The following is a 22,240-nucleotide window of genomic DNA, read 5'->3' on the forward strand; positions in this document are numbered from 1 at the left end:
AGTGCAGCAGCCCAATTTGTGCGTCGGCTGGGGGAGTAGACATTTGTCATTTGTCACTAGCTTAGATGTGGTGATAGGACAATTTTGTGATCAGCCGCTCCAGAGGATGAGAGATAGTCACTCCTCACATCCTCTGTTTTATATCTTTCTATATATCATCTCTCTCTAGCTCTGTCTGTCTCTCTCCATCTCTGTCTGTCTCTCTCCATCTCTATCTGTCTGTCTCTTTCTCTGTCTCTGTCTCCGTCTCTCTCACCATCACATCCCTGACTGTCACTTCCACCTGCAATGAGCTGTCTGGGAAGTTGGAACGTATTCAAATTGATATGTGTGGTAGCTAATCCAGAGATCTTGACAGATACAGTGGGTCTCATTTGGATGTGAATTGTTTGGAATTCATTAAGATTAACCAAGGTATTCAAAAAGTACCATCCTGGAATGCAGTCATTCAAATTTGAACTTGAATCATAATCCACACTTCAGATGTTTTTTTGACTCAGTAACAATCAGACTACAATTGTCATAATGCTTTGAAACATAGTTAACATTTACTCCTAATTCAAAAGTAATATTGTACTGAAAATAGCACAATGAGCAATGTGTGTCTGAGCAATCTGATATACAGTACCAGTCCAAAGTTTGGACACACCTACTCATTCAAGGGTTTTTCTTCATTTTGACAATTTACTACAATGTAGAATAGTAGTGAAGACATCAGAACTATGAAATAACACATATGGAATCATATAGTAACCATAAAAGTGTTAAACAAATCAAAATATATTTTATGTTTGAGATTCTTCAAAGCAGCCACCCTTTGCCTTGGTGAGTTTTGCACACTCTTGGCATTCTCTCAACCAGCTTCACCTGTAATGCTTTTCCAACTGTCTTGAAGGAGTTCCCACCTATGCTGAGCACTTGTTGGCTGCTTTTCATAGTTTTGATGTCTTCACTATTATTCTACAATGTAGAAAATAGTAAAAATAAAGAAAAACCGTGGAATGAGTAGGTGTGTCAACTTTTTACTGGTACTGTATATACAGTTGAAGTCGGAAGTTTACACACACTTCGGTTGGAGTCGTTAAAACTCGTTTTTCAACCACTCCACAAATTTCTTGTTAACAAACTATAGTTTTGGCAAGTCGGTTAGGACATCTACTTTGTGCATGACACAAGTAATTTTTCCAACAATTGTTTACAGACAGATTATTTCACTTATAATTCACTGTATCACAATTCCAGTGGGTCAGAAGTTTACATACTGTCACGGACGTCCTCCTCTTCATCTGGATGTGTTCATCTTGAATTTTAATAAAGAAAACACTGAACACTGAAACACACTATACAAAAACAATAAACAAAATAATGATCGTGAAGCTAATGAGAACTGTGCTGACACAAGCAATCAACATAGACAATCACCCACAAACAAACAGTGTAACCCAGACTACCCAAGTATGATTCTCAGAGACAACTAATGACACCTGCCTCTGATTGAGAACCATACTAGGCCGAAACATACAAATCCCCAAATCATAGAAAAACAAACATAGACTGCCCACCCCAACTCACGCCCTGACGATACTAAATAAATACAAACAAAGGAAATAAAGGTCAGAAAGTGACACATACACTAAATTGACTGTGCTTTAGAAGCTTCTGATAGGCTAATTGACATTGTTTGAGTCAATTGGAGGTGTACCTGTGGATGTATTTCAAGGCCTACCTTCAAACTCAGTGCCTCTTTGCTTGACATCATGGGAAAATCTAAAGAAATCAGCCAAGACCTCAGAAAAAGAATTGTAGACCTCCACAAGTCTGGTTCATCCTTGGGAGCAATTTCCAAACACCTGAAGGTACCGCGTTCATCTGTACAAACAATAGTACGCAAGAATAAACACCATGGGACCACGCGGCCGTCATACTGCTCAGGAAGGAGACGCGTTCTGTCTCCTAGAGATGAACTTACTCTGGTGCGAAAAGTGCAAATCAATCCCAGAACAACAGCAAAGGACCTTGTGAAGATGCTGGAGGAAACAGGCATAAAAGTATCAATATCCACAGCAAAACGAGTCCTATATCGACATAACTTGAAAGGACGCTCAGCAAGGAAGAAGCCACTGCTCCAAACTGCCATAAAAAAGCCAAACTACGGTTTGCAACTGCACATGGGGACAAAGATCATACTTTTTGGAGAAATGTCCTCTGATCTGATGAAACAAAAAGGGGGAGGCTTGCAAGCCGAAGAACACCATCCCAACCCTGAAGCACAGGGGTGGCAGCATCATGTTGTGGGGGTGCTTTGCTGCAGGAGGGACTGCTGCACTTCACAATATAGATGAAATCATGAGGATGGAAAATTATGTGGATATATTGAAGCAACATCTCAAGACATCAGTCAGGATGTTAAAGCTTGGTCGCAAATGTGTCTTCCAAATGGACAATGAACCCAAGCATACTTCCAAAGTTGTGGCAAAATGGCTTAAGGACAACAAAGTCAAGGTATTGGAGTGGCCATCACAAAGCCCTGACCTCAATCCTTTAGATCATTTGTGGGCAGAACTGAAAAAATGTGTGTGAGCAAGGAGGCCTACTAACCAGACTCAGTTACACCAGCTCTGTCAGGAGGAATGGGCCAAAATTCACCCAACTTATTGTGGGAAGCTTGTGGAAGGCTATCCAAAACGTTTGACCCAAGTTAAACAGTTTAAAGGCAATGCTACCAAGTACTAATTGTAAACTTCTGACCCACTGGGAATTTGATGAAATAAATCAAATCTGAAATAAATCATTCTCTCTACTATTATTCTGACATTTCACATTCCATTTATTTGTCAGTTAGAATGTGTTTTTGTTGACATTATGAATCCAAATGCCAATGTGAGGTAGCAGGGAATCAACAACCAATATATTGCACAATTCAAAAGATTATAAGGAATTTTCCTTCTAAGAAGTCATTTTCATTCACCTCGGTTTTAATAGTACGAGCAACCATGCAGAACACGAATCAACCATCCACTTTGTTACACAGCCAACACATTCGACCAATGATCATTGTCATCCACCTGCTCATTCATAATCTTAAGAAGGATCATGCAGAACATTTATCTATGTAACACAGTAGGCTTATAACACTGAAATCAGTCCCCCTCCCATGAGCCTGTGTATTCCCATCAGGTATCACATCTCCCCCTGCTTTACCCAGCATGCTCCTCTCTTCCTCTGACATCACCAGCCGGAGCGCTAGCCCTTTGACACACACTGTGACAAATGACCTGACACTTCATTTGTGTGCCTAATTTGTTTCCTCAAATCATCTCAAGATATGGCTCATAAAAAAGGGGGGGCACTCATCAAATGACTTCTAAAACCGGATTCTGGTGTCGCTTTTCAGGGATTCAAGGCATAATATTTATCTGATGTTTGTTTTGCTTTGTTGGTCTAGGGTTGTATGTTTCCTAAGTGCAGTCATTCAAAGATGCGATGCTGGCTGATTGATTAAGGAGTGCGCCGGGAGGAAATTGCAGCAGCCGTTCCGATTCTTCTTACTGTCTCTGTCTGCCACGGCCATGTTGTTTTAGAGGATTACAGACAGACGGGCTCCTCAGAGGACAATGGAACAGAACTTACAACCCATTGATAGAAACCCAAATGAGCAGCATCGTCTTGTCCAACATCATAGTTGCCTGTATCTTTGGGTGTGTGTGGGTGGTGTTTGTGTACAAGTTAAGTGCCTCAAATTCCCAACATTTTGCAAATGAACTCAACAGCCTTATTTTTGTGTGTGCGTGTCTGTTGGCGTGCGTGTGTGTGTGTGTGTGTGTGTGCGCACATATGTGACTTGTGGACTTTGGCAGGGTCATTGAAACCGAAGATCATTGAGTGGCAGTGCTGTGAGTAGCACCTAATACTGTGGAAATGAAAAAGGGCAGCTGAAACTGTGGGAGAGGGATTCATGTCCACTCAAATAACATCAACTTGAGTTTCCTACATTGGCTCGCCACATTTTCCTCCATGGGGGTCCCGTATTGAGAGAGGCTTAGGGAAGGTTATAGGAAAGGAGCCATGGAGAAGGTTAATCCAGTGGAATCCGTTCAGCCAGTAGACATGATTCTCGCATGCGCACACACACACACACACACACACACACACACACACACACACACACACACACACACACACACACACACACACACACACACACTTTTACCATCCCCCTCGTTCTCTTATAGTAACTCCTTGGTGTTTCTAATGTTTTGTACACTCAGTGTGTGTGTCACTTAAAGACAGGCCAGTCGATGAGTTATTACTGTCCCCGGGGCCAGGGAGATGGATGAGGGAGAATGACCATCAATGAGAAATCATTACGGGTAATGCGCTTGGATGTATGCTGCCCAGGGGAGAGCGATGAATTCTTTCACTGTGAATTCCTTCATTAACACATCAGCCCAGATAGCCAGCTTATTATGAGACGGACCATGTGTTCCCTCGCAACATTAATTTACCTTTCCTGCCTCCGAAGGACAGGGGCCACGCCGTCCGGAAAGTAATGAATAATCAAGAAACAATCACTTCAGTTAATGATGCAGTCGGAATTAGTCTGGCAAGGTAGTGGAGAAAGGAGTTGCAAACAGGCTGCGTTAATGAGCACCTATCTGTGCGGTTTGCGGTTTTACGAGCCTTTGCAGTGGTGTTGTCTACTTAGCGTCAGCCGACAACAGTTTGAGCCTTAATGTAAACTCGGAACTGTCATTCAAAGTGAACAGTTATTCAAATACATGTTTGATTTTGAAGTAAGTGGCTTTGAGCGGCTGTCCAGGAGGAGAGCCACAGCATTTTGGGCAGCGCTCCCCTCGCACGTTTCTTCATAGCCTATACGATGGCAGACCTGATAGACCTTTCCTCGCCTATATGTAGAGAGAATCGTCCATATTCACTTGGAAAACCCTCCTCTCTTCCCTGCTCTCCCCCATTTGGTGTGTGGGTCTATATCCGTGTGCATGAGTGTGTGCATCAAAGTGACTTGTGCCCTCCAATTCAAACTACTCGTCAAGATGGAATAAATCACGTCAGGTTATGCACAGCGCCTCGTCTTCCGTCAGCAAGATGCCTAATGTCATTTGAAGGTTAGGCGAGCAGAAGATCGAGTCACTTTGAAGCCTCAGCGCACATGGCTTGGTTATCATATATTAAGCCCGTCGCCTAGCGGGGGCCATATTCCTCCTGTTTGTTTTGTTCTTCATGCTTTATTTCCTCTCCACATACCCATGATCTCTCTTGTCAAAGCTGTTATTTTCATGCATCCATGCTTGAGGAAGAGCTGACGGTGTCTCTCGCTGTCACACACACGCATGCATGTATGCACACATGCACACCCAAACACACAGAGGAGAGGGATAGCAGGGTGGCCTTGCCGCCTGCTTATCTACCACTGCCGGGAAGAAGGCTATATACTGTATAACAGCCAGTGGCATAGTGCCGTGACACAACACGTGCACATGCAGGCACACAAACCTCTCTCACACACACACCTGCGTTTTTTGGGGCTTGCTGGGAACCTTTGTGCACTGAGCAATGGTTGGTTTTAACTTCTGAAGTATTGCTGATGATTTCCTTTAAAGAGCAACTTGAAAAGGGCCCATATGCAATAGGTATGAGTTAGAATAAAAATCAATAGAATAAATGTTTCTAAGTGTAAATAGGATCACTTTAGTCATAAATTAAGTCTCATCCAAAACAGAGATTTGCAAGATGATTGGAAAAAATGGTATGTCACAGAATGAAGGGTACCTTGAATTTTTGTTGGGTTTATTTTAATCCTGCCTACATGCCCACAGCTGGCAGCAACCAAGTAATCATACATTTGAAGCACAACTGCATGCGACTGATCGTAATGCCCTTGGTCAATTTGGTTTGACATCCGATATTCCTTATGGGGCTAGTTACGGACCATCAGTAAATTACACAATGTACTATACATTGTAGAAATGAATTTACAAATATTAAAATAATTTAATGAGACAACTAAAATATAGTCCCATTTACATTGTGTAATTTAATGATGGTCTCTAACTAGCCCCAGAGATAGTCTATCCAATGTCAAATCAATTTTGCCACAGTCGCACACCAGCCGGCTGAAGCGAATTGGCAAAAGATTTTGGCTAGCTAGCCTAGGCAACTTCAAGGCAAGACCTGGTTAGACTATATCAAGTTATCTATAAAGGTGAGTGACTGTAGCTGTGTACTGTTTTGGCAAAGTGAATGTACAGACGCTTGCCACGTGCGAACACACACACAGAAGAGCGATCCCCCCCCCCCCCCCACCCCCAAGACAACTCTCATTTGGCTTTAGTCATGGCTGCTGCGTTTCTTAATGACCAAGCCGAAAAATGAGGCCAGTTCAGCCCCCCTTTAATAGTTAATCCCCATTATGTGTTTGGCATTAAAGTTTCCCAGCGTTTCTTCTGTGCCTTCTTGGGACTTGGCTTCGACATGCTTCCTGATTTGTATTATTTTTGTGAACAGTCAGTGTCATCTCTGCAGTATGATTGGTTGAAGTTTGTGTTGAAACATGCCAATATAGTCCAGTTGAAATTTGTATTTTTATCTCTCTCTCTCTCTCACACAAACACTCTCCTGATCTTTCACACATACACTCTCCTTATCTTCCCCTCTAACTCACACACTCGCATAGTTAGTACAAATACAGTGTACAGAGACAATTCACATGTATATCAGCTTGCTGGTCTTTGAAAACTATACTGTCCATAGCGGTTACAGGAAGTAGCACTGATCATTGCAATATGACCAACATGATATAAAAATATTGAATAAAACCGGTTCAACATACATTGCGCTGCATATTCAAGTGTTACTCATCCCGTCTATTTGAATGTTACTGTGTTTGCTCACAGCACAGTGTTTGCGAGGGGAAAATGTCACCCTTAGAGCAATTCTCTAACACCAGCTTGACTGAACGGTGGATTACAAAAAAAAACACAACACCACATGTCTCTGTTGTCTCTATGACTACATGCCATTCACGACTCCCAAACCTTGCCATTCAAAATGCTTTAAAAGTCATTCCACTGTGACACCCAAAATTATTTGGGATTTAATTAATTCCTGACAAACAGCTTATGTAAAGTTCATATTTCCCTGTTTAGACACAGAGTTTGAGAATCAGCCAACTGAGTAATAGAAAAGTTAAAAGGCTACATGGAAAGGTGACAACAGAGAGAGGGGCCTCTCGTCAGAATATAAAGTATGTCATTATTTTGTCATATGCTAATGCTGGCATGATGTGTTCACTTAAGCATTGCTTCCTTGTACTCGAGGGGGAAGATTACTCTGCATTGTTGTCAGTGCAGATAAAATCCAGCCGGGGGGGCAAAATGCATTTATGGGGCAATGTGACAGAGATACAAATGTTTTTCTTAAATGGAGACAAACCATTTAGCACCTAACTTTACTGCTTCCCCTTAAACTTGTAGGTTTTATGTCTGAAGTCGGCAAGATTATTGATTACTGTGTGCCACCCCTCATTGCAGCTCTCTTCCTCTCTCCCTGTGCGAATGTCTTCATGGCTCAGTGTTGACAATTGCATTGCCTGCTATAGCATCCCATTCCTCCCCGTCAGAGACATTTCCTTTATGCCCCTAACATACAGTTATGTTCTCTTATGACCGTAATTCTCCATATACACTATAATGCCTGTAAATGCCCCAGAGCAGAGATGGGCAACTCCAGTCCTCTGGGGGCCTGTTTGGTGTCACACTTTTGCTCCATCTGACTCCAATAATCAACTAATCATAATCTTCAGTTTAAAATGTAATTCGTTTAAATCAGCTGTGTTTGGTAGGGATGGGGGAAAAGTGTGACACCAGTCCGTCCCCTGAGAGTGCGCGTCCGTGCGTGTGCCTGCAAGAGTGTGCATTCACTTATCCAAATGGTGTGTGTATCTGTGCGTGTGCGTGGGTGGGTAAAGTGCGTGCGTGTGTGTGTATTCACTTATCCAAATGAGCTTGATAATTAGTATTGAAAACTGTGGAAAAGCTGGAAGCTTTTACTTCTTACTGTTCTTTTACTTTGTAAATCAAAAACCCTCTAAATCAGCGGCGAGCTATTGTGGCGTGACCCTCCTTCCCACATTTCATTCTCTTTGAAATGGAGTCTCTCCATTAAATGGTCTCTTATGCCAAGAGCTTTTGTGTTATCGCTCCTTCAGCTTTTACTTCAGAACCATTAGCGATGTTTACACTTGCATCGCCAACCCCGTGGCTACTTGGCTTACATGAATTGGCATAATGGAGCTCTCATTTTGACATGTTACTGTATTGTAATTATCACTCGCCTCTGCCAAGGTGAACAATCTGGTCGATAAATAATTATCTTAACTGACAATAGAGATAAAGGTACTGGCAGTGTGACCTTGTCGAGGTCTGTGTTGGATCTATCTCAAATCAAATGGTGTGTGTGTTTGTGTTGTCTGAGGGGGATGGGGGTGAGAGCAGAAGACTAATTTCCGTTTGATGCAATGGGCATATAAAGTTGTGTTGTATCAGTTTCATCTGAAACTGTTGAATACCTGGCATCATCAGCAGCAGCCATTTCCTTGGACAGGGTGAAATAACCTCCTCTCCTCGGTATTCATCAGCCTGTCTTGTCTGTACCGTAGGTGACAAAGTGCTGCAGGGCTCGGTCCAGAGTATCAGGGGAGTCACTTGGCCTCCAGAGATCGATAGCAAGCGCTCAGGGCTCACTAAAATGAGTGTTTAGCTCCTCTCTCATTTCCATCGGCTCTGTGAGATTATCCCCGCTGTCTTGTCTCGTCTGAGTCCAACTCACATGCTGTGAGGCTCATCTCTCACATACCACCAGACGAGACGACCTTAAGGAATCTTTGGCATGAACCCAGTGCCGCAAAAGTACAAGATTTGTCATCCATATTTCAGTGTTTTTTATCTCGCCGCAAATTGTCTCTGTGTTTAGGATTCCTTACCTAATAGCTCTTCATACAGAGAACAGCATTAATTTGTAATTGGAGTGGAATAGTTCCTTTTTTATAGTATTTCTTGCTCTGGTTTTCTGTTTCTTTTTGCCTTGTTCCACTGGGATTGGAGACAGGATGGAGATAGTGTAAAAAAAATTGCAGTTCATATTTTCAGCATACTGTATGCTGTACTCTGCAAAATTCATGGCGATTGCGGCCTTGTCCACTTCTAGATTTTTCAGGAGATCATGTCTCTTCCACCTTACAAATGGGCTATTATTGTTGCAGGCTCCGCCATAATTCTCTGAATAATGGATCCGAAAGCGGTCATTTATATAATTAACACTCAGCAGAAAAGTCTACTTGTTTTTGATATATGCCCCTATTAAACAATTTCAAATAAAGGTAATACATCAACTCCCACTGTGCTGCGCTGAGGTGTACAGTAATAGAAGCATTGCATGCATTATTGCCGTCATCTCCTATGAACCCACAGGAATATGATACTGTATTACTCTCATAGCTTACGTCCCAAATAGCACCCTACTCCCTTAATCGTACACATCGTTTGACCATGGGGCACATAGGGAATAGGGTGTCATTTGGGACTGATCCATAGATACCAATTTTTACTGTTGACTAAGACAGAGGAAATGAAATTCCAGGATTACCTCCGTATATAATGAGTGTGAGAGCTGTGCTGATATGTAGGGACGCTCCTTACTCCCCAGTCTTTGTAATTAAGAGGCAGCAGGACGCTTTGGTGCCACTGACTGAATTTACATGGCAATTGATATGAGCATGAAATGACTTATTGCCCAAAACACTTGCGTGAACATTCCAGCTATTAGTGTAATCACTATGCCACTAGAATTGGATTTCATTATTGCACACAGACAGAGCTGCCCGGGATGAGAAGGCATTACCGTCTTCTTCCACCGTATAAAATGATATAATTAATTGATATTGTATCATTGGGAAAATTAATATGCCAATTTAAAGATATGATACAATATCAGGAGGCACTGGAGCCCTTGGTATTGCGCTCCAGTGGTGTCTTTGGATTGATTAGGCATAGGATGGATTTCTCTTTCCCGTTTTGCTCATCAGACATTCCTCTCATCCAGAAACCTGGATGATGTTCCACGAGGGACCATCGTCATCAGCATCCTCAAGCTCCAGATCTGATTACCATCAACTTCCTCCAGTAGCTTCGATCACGAGCAATGTTTGCCGTTTTAATTGGTTGAAGCCACTTGTTTTTCTTCCCATGCAGTGCGCTTTCTGTTGTACAGGAACACCTATGTGAGAATGTTGTTCATTGACTACAGCTCAGTGTTCCACACCATAGTGCCCACAAAGCTCATCACTAAGCTAAGGATCCTGGGACTAAACACCTCCCTCTGCAACTGGATCCTGGACTTCCTGACGGGACGCACCCAGGTGGTAAGGGTAGGCAACAACATATCTGCCATGCTGATCCTCAACACTGGGGCCCCTCAGGGGTGCATGCTTAGTCCCCTCCTATACTCCCTGTTCACCCATGACTGCGTGGCCAAGCACAACTCCAACACCTTCATTAAGTTTGCTGACGACAACAGTGGTAGGCCTGATCACCGACAACGATGAGACAGCCAATAGAGAGGATGTCAGAGACCTGGCAGTGTGGTGCCAGGACAACAAGACAAAGAAATTGATCTTGGACTATAGGAAAAGGAGGGCCAAATAGGCCCCCATTAACATCGACAGGGCTGAAGTGGAGCGGGTCGAGAGTTTCAAGTTCCTTGGTGTCCACATCACAAACAAATTATCATGGTCCAAACAAACCAAGACCGTTGTGAAGAGGGCACGACAACACCTTTCCCCCTCAGGAGACTGAAAAAATGTGGCATGGGTCCCCAAATCCTCAAAAAGTTCTACAGCTACACCATTGAGAGCATCCTGACTGGTTGCATCACCGCCTGGTATGGCAACTGTTCGGCAACTGACCGTAAGGCACTACAGAGGGTGGTGCTTACAGCCCAGTACATCACTGGGACCAAGCTTCCTGACATCCAGGACCTATATTCTAGGCGGTGTCAGAGGAAAGCCCCAAAAAATGTCAAAGACTCCAGTGACCCAAGTAATAGACTCTTCTCTCTGCTACCACACAGCAAGAGGTACCGGAGCGCCAAGTCTAGGACCAAAAGGTTCCTTAACAGCTTCTAACCTCAAGCCATAAGACTGCTGAACAATTAATCAAATGGCCACCCGGACTGTTTATATTGACCCCCCCCCCCCAGCCCTCCACCTTTCTATATAGCCTTCTTATTTGTTATTGTTATTTAATTTGTGTTATTGTGTTATTTTTAATTTTTTTATTTGATGTACAGTTTCAGAAATCCCTGATGGAATGCCTCAGTGCTCTCTCTTGTGTATGGGGCCTTGAACTCGCATAACATGCAGCTACAACACCAATAAGGCTTTTTCAAGTGTTTTGGCACTCAAGGACAATATCTACTCTACAAACATAACCCTGTTATAACTCGCTTGTTCAGTAGGCTACTACAACATTTCACTGCTCTCCTCCACTTGATATTACACTTAACACAACATTTCAGCGACATTTCTCAAAATGTAAATAAGCTGTGACCTTTCTTTCATTTTGAATGTCACTGAAGGTAAAAGATTATGAGGTAATTTTGGTGTCAGTCAGTTATCATGTACCTGTAGCAGATGCGTATTTAAACGCTTAGAGTAAATTCCTCTTTAGTCAAATGTCTCTGACATTTATTAACTTCTTGGCGCACCCATCCCATTAGCGGGATCATTTTCGTCAACATCTGCTGAATTGCAGAGCGCCAAATTCAAATTAAATTACTAAAAATATTTAATTTTCATGAAATCACAAGTGCAATATAGCAAAACACAGCTTAGCTTGTTGTTAATCCACAAGGCGTGTCAGATTTCAAAAAAGCTTTACAGCAAAAGCTATCCAAGCATTTATGTTAGGACATCTCTCTCAGCAGACAAAACATTACAAATAGCTAGCAGCAAAGTAGATTGGTCACGAAAGTCAGAAAAGCAATATAATAATCGATAATGTTTCAACCGGACCGCAGCCTTTTCAATAGGAGACAGAGAGAAAATGTCTGCTCCATGCTGTTGCATGCTGCTCCATGCTGTTACCTGACAGGCATTGAAATTGTGTTAGATTCTATATATTTACAAAAATATGTGTTCCTTAGCAAGTTTGCTCAGCATTACAAAACAAATCGTTTTTGATAGATAGCAGGAGAAGGAGTCTAGCTGTGTGGCCCCTGTTGGTGGGCCCCAAGCAGCTGTGTGAGAGTGTGTGTGGTCCCTGACAGTGCACAACAGTAAGGTAACAGCCAGGTCTCTGGGGAGCTCATTATTCAGCTCTCAGCTTGGATACACCACAACAAACATAATGTGTGTAGGCATGTGCCTGCCTGTCTGCGGCGTGCATGCATTTGTCTGCACGCATGTGTGTGTGTCTGTTAGTTTGCCAGTGTTATTAAGAGAGTCCAGGAGGTGCCAGCAGGTGAACAGCGGGTTGGCTCAGCTCCTCGTTTCTGATTGATCTCCAGGTGACAGGCTGTGTCAGGGGGCCCATCGCCAGCCAGTCAGCACCTCACCCAGCACCCCTCACTGGCTGCCAAGGCCCGACGCGGGCCAGCCTCTGTCTTTATGCTGCTCTTTATGCAAGCAGGGATGTGTGTACGATTGTGTGTGTGACTGTGAGGGGGTTGGAAGGGGTTGCGGGTCAGGTAAGGAAAGGAAAGGAAAGGTGGGTGGTTGGGTGGGGTTTGTGTGTGCGCGCATGTACACGTGTGTACAGTGCCTTCAGAAAACTCTGTCAAGTTTGTTGTTGATCATTGCTAGACAGCCATTTTCAAGTCTTGCCGTAACTACGAGACTCAGGAACATTCAATGTCATCTTGGTAAGCCACTCCAGTGTATATTTGGCCTTGTGTTTTAGGTTATTGTCTGGCTGAAAGGTGAATTTGTCTCCCAGTGTCTGTTGGAAAGCATACTGAACCATGTTTTGCTCTAGGATTTTGCCTGTCCTCAGATCTATTCCATTTATTTTTATCCCAAAGAAAACTCCCTAGTTTGATGACAAGCATACCCATAACATGATGCAGCCAACAATGTGCTTGAAAATATGAAGTGATGTGTTGTGTTGGATTTAATTTTTTTAATTTAGTGCCCTATTGCAAACAGGATGCATGTTTTGGAATATTTATATTCTGTACAAGCTAATTCTATCTTGGAGTATGCTTGTAATATCTACAATGTTATTGATCCATTTTCTCCTATCACAGCCATTAAACTCTGTAACTGTTTTAAAGTCACCATTGGTCTCATGGTGAAATCCCTGAGCGGTTTCCTTACTCTCCGGCAACTAAGTTAGGAAGGATGCCTGTATCTTTGTAGTGATTGGGTGTATTGATACACCATCTAAAGTGTAATTAATAACTTCACCATGCGGGATATTCAATGTGTGCTTTTTTAAATTTTGACCCATTGACCCATTGTGAGGCCTTTGGTAAGGCTTTGTGGTTGAATCTGAGTTCACTATTCAACTGAGGGACATTACAGATAATTATATGTATGGGGTACAAAGATGAGGTAGTCCACTTTGACATTATGGGCTATTGTGGATAGGCCAGTCACACAAAATCTCAATTTAATCCATATTAAATTCAGGCTGTAACACAACAAAAGGTGGAAAAAGTAAATGGGTGTGAATACTTTCTGAAGGCACTTTCGGTTTTATTAGGTACACGAAAATGGATAGCTCCTACAGACGGTGAGTCACGTGGCTGTGGCATCTCCAAACCATCCCACTACCACTCCCATGCTTGACTAACACTGCATTCCAAACACTGCATTCCACAGTAAGAACCTCATACCAACAGGTCAAGCATGGTGGTGGTAGTGAGATGGTTTGGAGATGCTTTGCTGCCTCAGGACCTGGAGGACTTTCCTTAATAGAATGAACTGTGAATTCTGCTCTGTATCAGAGAGTTCTACAGGAGAATGTCAGGCCCATCTGCCTGTAAGCTGAAGCTGAAGCGCAGCTTGGTCATGCAGCAAGACAACGATCCAAAACACACAATCAAGTCTACATGGAAATGATTAAAAAGCAACACATTTGACGCTTTGGAATGGCCTAGTCAAAGTCCAGAGCTTATCCCATTGAGAGGTTGTGGCAGGACTTGAAATGAGCAGTTCATGATTGAAACACACATGTCGTTGAGTTAAATTAGTTCTGCATGCAAGAGTGGGCCAACATTTCTCCACAGCGATGTGAGAGGCTGATCAACAACTACAGGAAGCGTTTGGTTGCAGTCATTGCAGATAAAGGTGGCACAACCAGTTATTGAGGGCAAGGGGGCAATTGCTTTTTCACACAGGGGAATTGGGTGTTGCATAACTTTGTTAATTAAATACATGAAATAAGTATACATTTTTGGGGTTAATTGTTAAACTCAGGTTCACTTTATCTAATATTCGGTTTACTGATAACATTTAGTATTACAAAAATATGGAAAAATAGAGAAAATCAGAAAGGGGTCAAATGCGTTTTCATGGCACTGTACACCACTTGTGCTAGCTAGATTTCTCCAGATGCCGCCGGTGGATATTTGGTGACCTTGTGTTTCATGTGTTTGACTGCACCCAGGAGGGGCATACTTAATGACCGGCTCGTTTGCACAGGCTTCTCTCCTAATGATCTATTAAAGTGCACTTGAAGAGTAATTATGGGTCCTCTCCCGTTGGGCTTGTCAGGGTACACTGGGGACAAGTGATGGGAAGATCATGAAACTGTCACCAGTGTGCAGATGGTAGTCAATAAAGGTGTGGTGAGGACTATAACTCAAGCTGTTCCAATGTTGTTACCCTTTACACTTGTACCCGTATACGGGTTGAAAATTGCAGATTTGGACACTGGTAAGCACCTAAATAGGAACCGTAAATGTAAAGCGCACATCAAATCAACAGTGTAATGTTGTGTCAGGTGAACTGTTGTCCTCATCTTTAGTTTAATACTTTTCCCATCATTCCAAACGGTTCCCTTTTAATTGCTACCGTGGTTATGCATATACTTGTTATATTTCTTCTGTAAGAAACATTTGAATGTAGCAGTGTCCATATAGGCCAATTCCCACAAGTGTAAAGGGTCAAAGAAAGCGAAGTGAATTGGTGTGTCTGTGTAAAATGTACTCCACTCGTCATTGTTTTTTTTAATAGTTGCCATATAAGAAGGGTCAGCGCCCAAAGATTATGCTATTTTCAGAATTAAATATATTGATGATCAATATTGAAGGTGATTAAATGCTTTAAGATGTGGGGAGTAGTTCCCGTTGTACTAAGGGCTGTGAACAACACCACAATCCATGTTGGAAATGTTCTCATGAATTAATGAATGAATGAATAAATTAATCTTTCGGCATGTTTATTTTGATACTCATTCATAAAGAATTAGGCACGGAGAAAACACTGTTTCAGGCTCAACTCAGCTTTCCTTTCATCAATTGCTGTGTGTTTCACTCCTCAATATCAGAGTTCTCAATGTCCTGAATATACTTGGCTGAAAGTGCAGAAACAATCTGCCAAGAGTTTGCTTCGGAAAATATCAAAACATCGGAAGGTAGTAGCATTAGCTTCGATATTGGTGCAGCGAATCGCCTTAAACTTTCAATCATATACAGAGACAACATGGCTAGGAGAGAGTAAATAAAAAAGAGCTTTGTCACCACTAAATGGGATTGTATTATTGGTCTAGATAGGGAAGACATAAGGCTGCCAGTTTGCATTGCGGTCTGTAGCTAGTAATGCTAAAGGAGTTCACCAGGGGCTTTCTCCTGTCCTGTTCTCACACAGGGGCTCTGATGAAAAGACTGGATGTGTTCCAAATGGCACTCTATTCCTTACAGGCCCTGGTCAAAGGTAGTGCACTACATAGGGAATAGGGTGCCATTTGCCAGTCACAGTCTCCTTCCGTCTCTCCTGTAGTGCCCGTCATGCCTTCCTCCTAACTCCCACAACTCTCTGTTCTCTCTATCTCAATTTTTCTTCTCCTCTCCCTCTTCTATCTCTCTTCCTCTCTCACCTCCATGACACTTTTCTCTCTTTCTCTCTTAGTCTCTTTCCTTCCTCAACTCTCTCTCTCACAATAATCCAGCCCAACACCTATCCTTCATTCCGCCGTGGCCTGCTCACCTTCTCCTACTGTGCTAGTGTTTGTTGTAAGAGCACCAGAGTCTAGTTGGGCTTTGATCTAGTGCTGCAGAGGAACCCGCTAACACGCTAATTTATCAAAGCCCTGGGATTTGAAAGGCTACTGCCGGTGTCTTGTGAGGTTCTTGTTCTCAGCGGTATTCTTTTCCCACTCAACTCACCAGCCCCAAACCCCCTTATTGAGGATTGGACACATGCTCGCACACATGCACACAGACACACACACAAACACGCATGCAAACACACTCATGCTTGCACGCGCACACAAACACACACACACAGACTCAGCACAGACACAAACACACACCCTCCTGCCCTCTAAGCTCCTCTTCTCCCCTGCTTTCCACAGTAGAGTAGTCTGTCTCTGTCTGAACTGTCTGAAGCCTGGGCACTTTTCCTCCTCTCCTTTTCCTCCTCTCCTCTTTACGTATCATATCTGTCCCTGGGCCCAGCGAGGTGACAGGCGGTTTCACCGTTATAGACTGTAGTGCTGACACTGACACCTGAAGGTGACTAGGCTGATATCTCTATTGACCTTCTGATGACGTCCTCCCTACCGCTCGGGAGCCACCAGACTGAACTTCGGGATATCAAAGTAGAAGTTGTTTTTCATCCAAGCACATTTCCATGGGTTTGTTCCAGGCGGCACACACATGCCCACGCACAAATGAATATGCACTAAACTACTAAATATGCACACACACACGCCACCACATTCAAGCACACCCCACACACACACTCTGAAGGAATTAGGAATCTTAATCATCCAGAAAAAATGAACTTAACATAGTAAAACTTCAAGTAAATCAATGAAATTGGGGCGAAAAGGAATAGATTAGCATGTGCCCTTTTTCCTGATATTGATTCAATATTCCATTCAATCAGATATCTCCACGTATTGCGCCAACTAAACGTGATTTATGTCAGAAATGTCCAAGCCTTTGTCATACACGTACCTAATACCATTATACCTTTGACCCTCTGACTCCTCCCTCTGCAGGAATTCTCTCTGCTGCGATTGGATGACGTGCCCAGTGAGCGGGTGAACATTCTGGGCTTTTCCGTCTTCAACCGAACACACCCCTTCTTCCAGGATTTCCTCCTCAGCCTCAACCGTTCCTGGCAGGAAAACTGTGACCACGCCCCCTTCGCAGGCACACCGGTGAGACCAGGGTTCAGATTTATGTAGAACAGAGATGATTGTCTAGCAGCTAGACAATCATTTCTGATCTACAAAACATACTGTATTTCTATCTGAAGGTTCTGTAGTGTTGCAGGTAGAAATGTAACAAATAGACCTGACGATTCCTAATCGTACTGTAGCATGTACAATTCGAAATTCAGCTCTATTAGTTGCATTTCAATCTGCAACCAAACAGAGGGTTCAGATATGTATGCAGAACAGATATTATTATCTAGTACAGTGTTTCTTAATCCTGGTCCTGGGAACCCAAAAAGGTGCACATTTTTGTTTTTGCATTAAGCACTACAAACCTGATTCCACTAATCAGAATTTAATGATGAGTTGATTCGTGGAATCAGATGTGTAATGTCAGGACAAGGATTAAGAAACACTGACGTAGCGTTTAGATTTAGGGAAAGGATCCTCTCCCTTTGTTATATATCTATCTGCAAAAGTTTCATCCTCCTGAATACACCCCAGCTCTTTTCTCATATTATACAGTATCCCTACACATGTGTCTGCGAATGTTAGAATGTTAAGGCTTGAAGTCTTTCTATGCCTTTAATACAGTTGTCTGTGTAGTCGTTAATTAGTAAAAGAAAATGTAATTGTCACATGGTTATTAAATGAACCCAATTCACCATACCATTGTGTCAACGAGAAGTGTACAAGAGTATTTCATTTGACATCCAACAGACAGCAATGAGTAATTCATTAATTGGGTTTATTGAATTTTTGTTTCTTAATGGGCTGAGATCCCGCTAACGGGATCGATATGACAAGTGAAAGTGCAGGGCGCCAAATTCAAACAACAGTTATCTCATAATTAAAATTCCTCAAACATACAAGTATTTCACACCATTTTAAAGATACACTTCTTGTTATTCCCACCACAGTGTCCAATTTCAAATAGGCTTTACAGCGAAAGCACCACAAATGATTATGTTAGGTCAGAGCCAAGTCACAGAAAAACTCAGCCATTTTTCCAGCCAAAGAGTGGAGTCACAAAAATCAGAAGTAGAGATAAATTAATCACTAACCTTTGATGATCTTCATCAGATGACACTCATAGGACTTCATGTTACACAATACATGTATGTTTTGTTCGATAAAGTTCATATATGTCCAAATAACTCCTTTTGTTAAGCGAGTTCAGTTCACAAATCAAAATTCATGACGAGCATTCACTAGGAGCAGACGAAAAGTCAAAAAGTTCCTTTACAGTCCGTAGAAACATGTCAAACGAAGTATAGAATCAATCTTTAAGATGTTTTTAACATACATCTTCAATAATGTTCTAACCAGAGAATTCCTTTGTCTGTAGAAATGCAATGGAACAGAGCTCGCTCTCACGTGAACGAGCGCCACGTGCTCATGGCAGAGCTCTGACTCATTCCCTTCTCCATCGCCCCCACTTCACAGTAGAAGCATGAAACAAGGTTCTAAAGACTGTTGACATCTAGTGGAAGCCTTAGGAAGTGCAACATGACCAATAGCCCACTGTATCTTCAATAGGGAATGAGTTGAAAAACAACCAACCTCAGATTTCCCACTTCCTGGTTGGATTTTTTCTCAGGTTTTTGCCTGCCATATGAGTTCTGTTATACTCACAGACATCATTCAAACAGTTTTAGAAATGTCAGAATGATTTCTATCCAAATATACTAATAATATCTTAGCTTCTGGGACTGAGTAGCAGGCAGTTTACTCTGGGCACCTCTGGGCACCTTATTCATCCAAGCTACTCAATACTGCCCCCAGTCAAGAAAGATTTTGAAAAATCAATGGCTGCTGTTTTTAGAAACCAGTAGTTTTTCTGTAGTTGTTTTTTTCCCCTCTTAATTAGGAGTTATCTTTAATTGATCACAGGATGTTTTGTAGTCTATCAGATAGAGCAGTGGAGGGATAAAAGCTCTGAGCCCCTAGTATAACGAGAGTGAGAGAGTGAGAGATCTATGCCTTCTCTCCCTGCTATTCATCTGCAGTGTCCCAGGGAGCTCTTTCATATCAGGTTTCATTTTTAAAGATCCCTCTCTCTTAGCTGTACAACATCATGGAATGAGATAGGTGGAGGGGTGGAAGAGAGGGAGGTGAGGAAGAATGATAGACATTTTGAGATAGGTCCACACCCCAGGCCATTTGTTTTGTAGATACAGTTATATGCCTCAATCCACAATATGGATCTACACAGCCGATGGCATGAGATGTGGATTCATTTTGACATTAGGCTACTTTTGAAATCTGAAAACATCTGACCTACTTTGATTTCAAAGTGACATCTCCCTTGAAGGTCACATGGTGCATAATCTTGATTTATGATCGGGAAGTTGCTGTCATCAACTTTCCCTCCAGTAATCTAATTGACACTGAACCACTGTACACACTCGATGTTGTGTACAGTATACCTTGTTGCCTATAGCGCAGTCCAATTCAACATTGGCTTATGCAAGGAGGATATGTATCATGGAAATGATAATTGCTATGGGCATTACTGTATATGGTGCTCATTGTTTACTATACAGCACAATCATCTATATAGTCCCATATCAATATGCACACCAGTTCAGGGCCTTAGTACTTTATTATACAGACATATAACGGTGAAATACTCCCTCTCTCCCGTGTATAATCTATGACATCATGCATGTTAATTGTCTTTACATACACAGATGGGGCCTGTATGTTTTATTTATTTATTTTATTTATTTAAGTAGGCAAGTCAGTTAAGAACAAATTCTTATTCACAATGATAACCCACTGTTCCTAGGCTAACTGCCTTGTTCAGGGGCAGAACGACAGATTTTTATCTTGTCAGCTCGGGGATTCAATCTAGCAACCTTGCGTTTACTGGCCCAACGCTCTAACCACTAGGCTACCTGTATGTAAACAGTCTACGGAAGAAGAAAAAATCCCCCTTCCTGCGCTTCCGCCTCCACTCCGACGAATGTGTGGTAATTGAAATGGCCATGGCTTGCCAGCTCCAGTAGGGGAGAAAGTGGAGGGGCTTTTTTTCCAGTTTGTCAGCACATCAGAGGATCCTAATGAGCTCATGTAATATTTGACTGCTGAATGGCATTATGGTGCTCGCTTGTTTTAACCCATCACTGACCAAGTAGAGCGGGCCCCAGGCGTCAGGGAGGATGGAAGAACGGTGTGTGTTTGTGACAGCATATCCCTCCTTTTCTTCCTTCCCTCGCTCCCTTTTTTTCTTCTCTCTCTCAATTCAATTCAATTCAAGGGGCTTTATTGGCATGGGAAACGTGTTAACATTGCCAAAGCATTGCATTTGCCAAAGCCAAAGCAATGTTTCTCTCTCCCCTCTCTTTCTCCCTCTCTCTCTCAGCTCTCGTCGGCGCTGCTGTTTGACGCAGTGCACGCGGTGGTTGCGGCGGTCCAGGAGCTCAACCGTAGCCAGAACGTGGGCGCCACACAGCTCTCCTGCAAGTCCTCCAAGATCTGGGAGCATGGCACCAGCCTCATGAACTACCTGAGGATGGTAAGGGCGCCCCACTCTGGATAGGAGAGGAATGGCATGCTGCTGTTTGTCTGTTTAAGATTAGGATTAGGTTCATCTTTTGTGGAGTTTAGTTAGACTGCAGTGCACACTGTGATATATAGTATGCTCCCAAGTCTGTTGGTTAACATTATACTAAAAGCCATTGGGTGTGCATTTTTGCAGTGAATATTCAGCCAGCCGAACCATATCCCCTAATCCTTACCTTACTGTTTGGTCTACCAGCTGAATATATTTACATGTCTGTATTTATATTTAGATATAAATCCTCTAGCCCTTCTCTTACCACTGGTCATACAGTCAATCATATTGGCACATTAACTTGGGTCACTGCTAGCCTGGTCCCAGAACTGTATGTGCTGTCATTGATACACCTAAGATCATAGGTTGATGGCAAGACTGTACAAACAGCTCTGGGATCAGGCTAGGTGACTGCCCCTGTTCCTTCCTTAGTAGCCTACAGCAGGGGGGAGGGAGTTAGAGACTGGATGACTGGCTGTCATACTGTAATGTCCATAGTCCCTCATTAGGAATACATGTCCTGTGAGTGAGCTATCAAGACACTAGAATGTGATATGTATTGAATTTCAGACAGTTTTTCTTCAGTAAAAGCAAATTAGTCATCTGTCATTTAGATGTTATACCACCATAATTTTGTTTGATACTCCCTCGTATCGATCATACTGCTGGTTTCTCAGTATCGGATGATGGGGTGGCTTGAGGTTTTGTCGCCGCATAATTGTCAGCCCGTTTCCCATTTGGATAATTGACTCGTAACTCCATCCATTGAATGATTTCAGTTAGTCAACAAGGAACTAATGCCCGACCGAACCCAGCCATGCCTGCGACATTACTGACAGACCTGGGTTCAAACAATATTTGTTTTTCTTTCAAATACTTGGGAGTGTCGGATTGAGCCAGGCCTGCAGTGCCGGATCAACAGTTTACCCTTTTGGGGAACTCCTCCATTGGTTCTCTCACGCAAGGCATGCTCAAATCCAGAGCAACTGAAGGATTTCAAAGCAAACTAATACTATTTGAACTCAGATTTCTGACACCAAAAGTGAAACAGACCAATTGAAATGCCTTAATAACATGGGACTTTTCTCTCTTGTTCTCCCTCTCTCTCTCGGATAGGTAGAATTGGAAGGACTAACGGGCCACATTGAATTCAACAGCAAAGGCCAGCGGTCCAACTACGCCCTACGGATCATGCAGAACAGTAGAGATGGCCTAAGGCAGGTAAAGTAACTCTCCCGTTCATACAGTGTTACAGTACAAGGTTTCACCCGGGCGCAGG

At 42.7% G+C, this 22,240-nt stretch overlaps 1 protein-coding gene across 2 annotated transcripts in view; it reads left to right on the top strand.

Moving 5' to 3' along the window:
• The window catches only part of LOC112266722 (glutamate receptor ionotropic, kainate 4-like), a 393,963-nt gene that overhangs the window by 310,743 nt on the left and 60,980 nt on the right, over positions 1-22,240 (top strand). For both annotated transcript variants that reach the window (XM_024444450.2, XM_024444451.2), the window contains 3 exons: positions 17,244-17,405; positions 20,770-20,922; positions 22,078-22,182. In XM_024444450.2, the coding sequence (XP_024300218.1) occupies positions 17,244-17,405; positions 20,770-20,922; positions 22,078-22,182 (420 nt within the window). The remainder of the gene's footprint in view (positions 1-17,243; positions 17,406-20,769; positions 20,923-22,077; positions 22,183-22,240) is intronic.

This window comes from Oncorhynchus tshawytscha, linkage group LG14, assembly GCF_018296145.1.
Source record: "Oncorhynchus tshawytscha isolate Ot180627B linkage group LG14, Otsh_v2.0, whole genome shotgun sequence".
Classification (NCBI taxonomy): domain Eukaryota; kingdom Metazoa; phylum Chordata; class Actinopteri; order Salmoniformes; family Salmonidae; genus Oncorhynchus; species Oncorhynchus tshawytscha.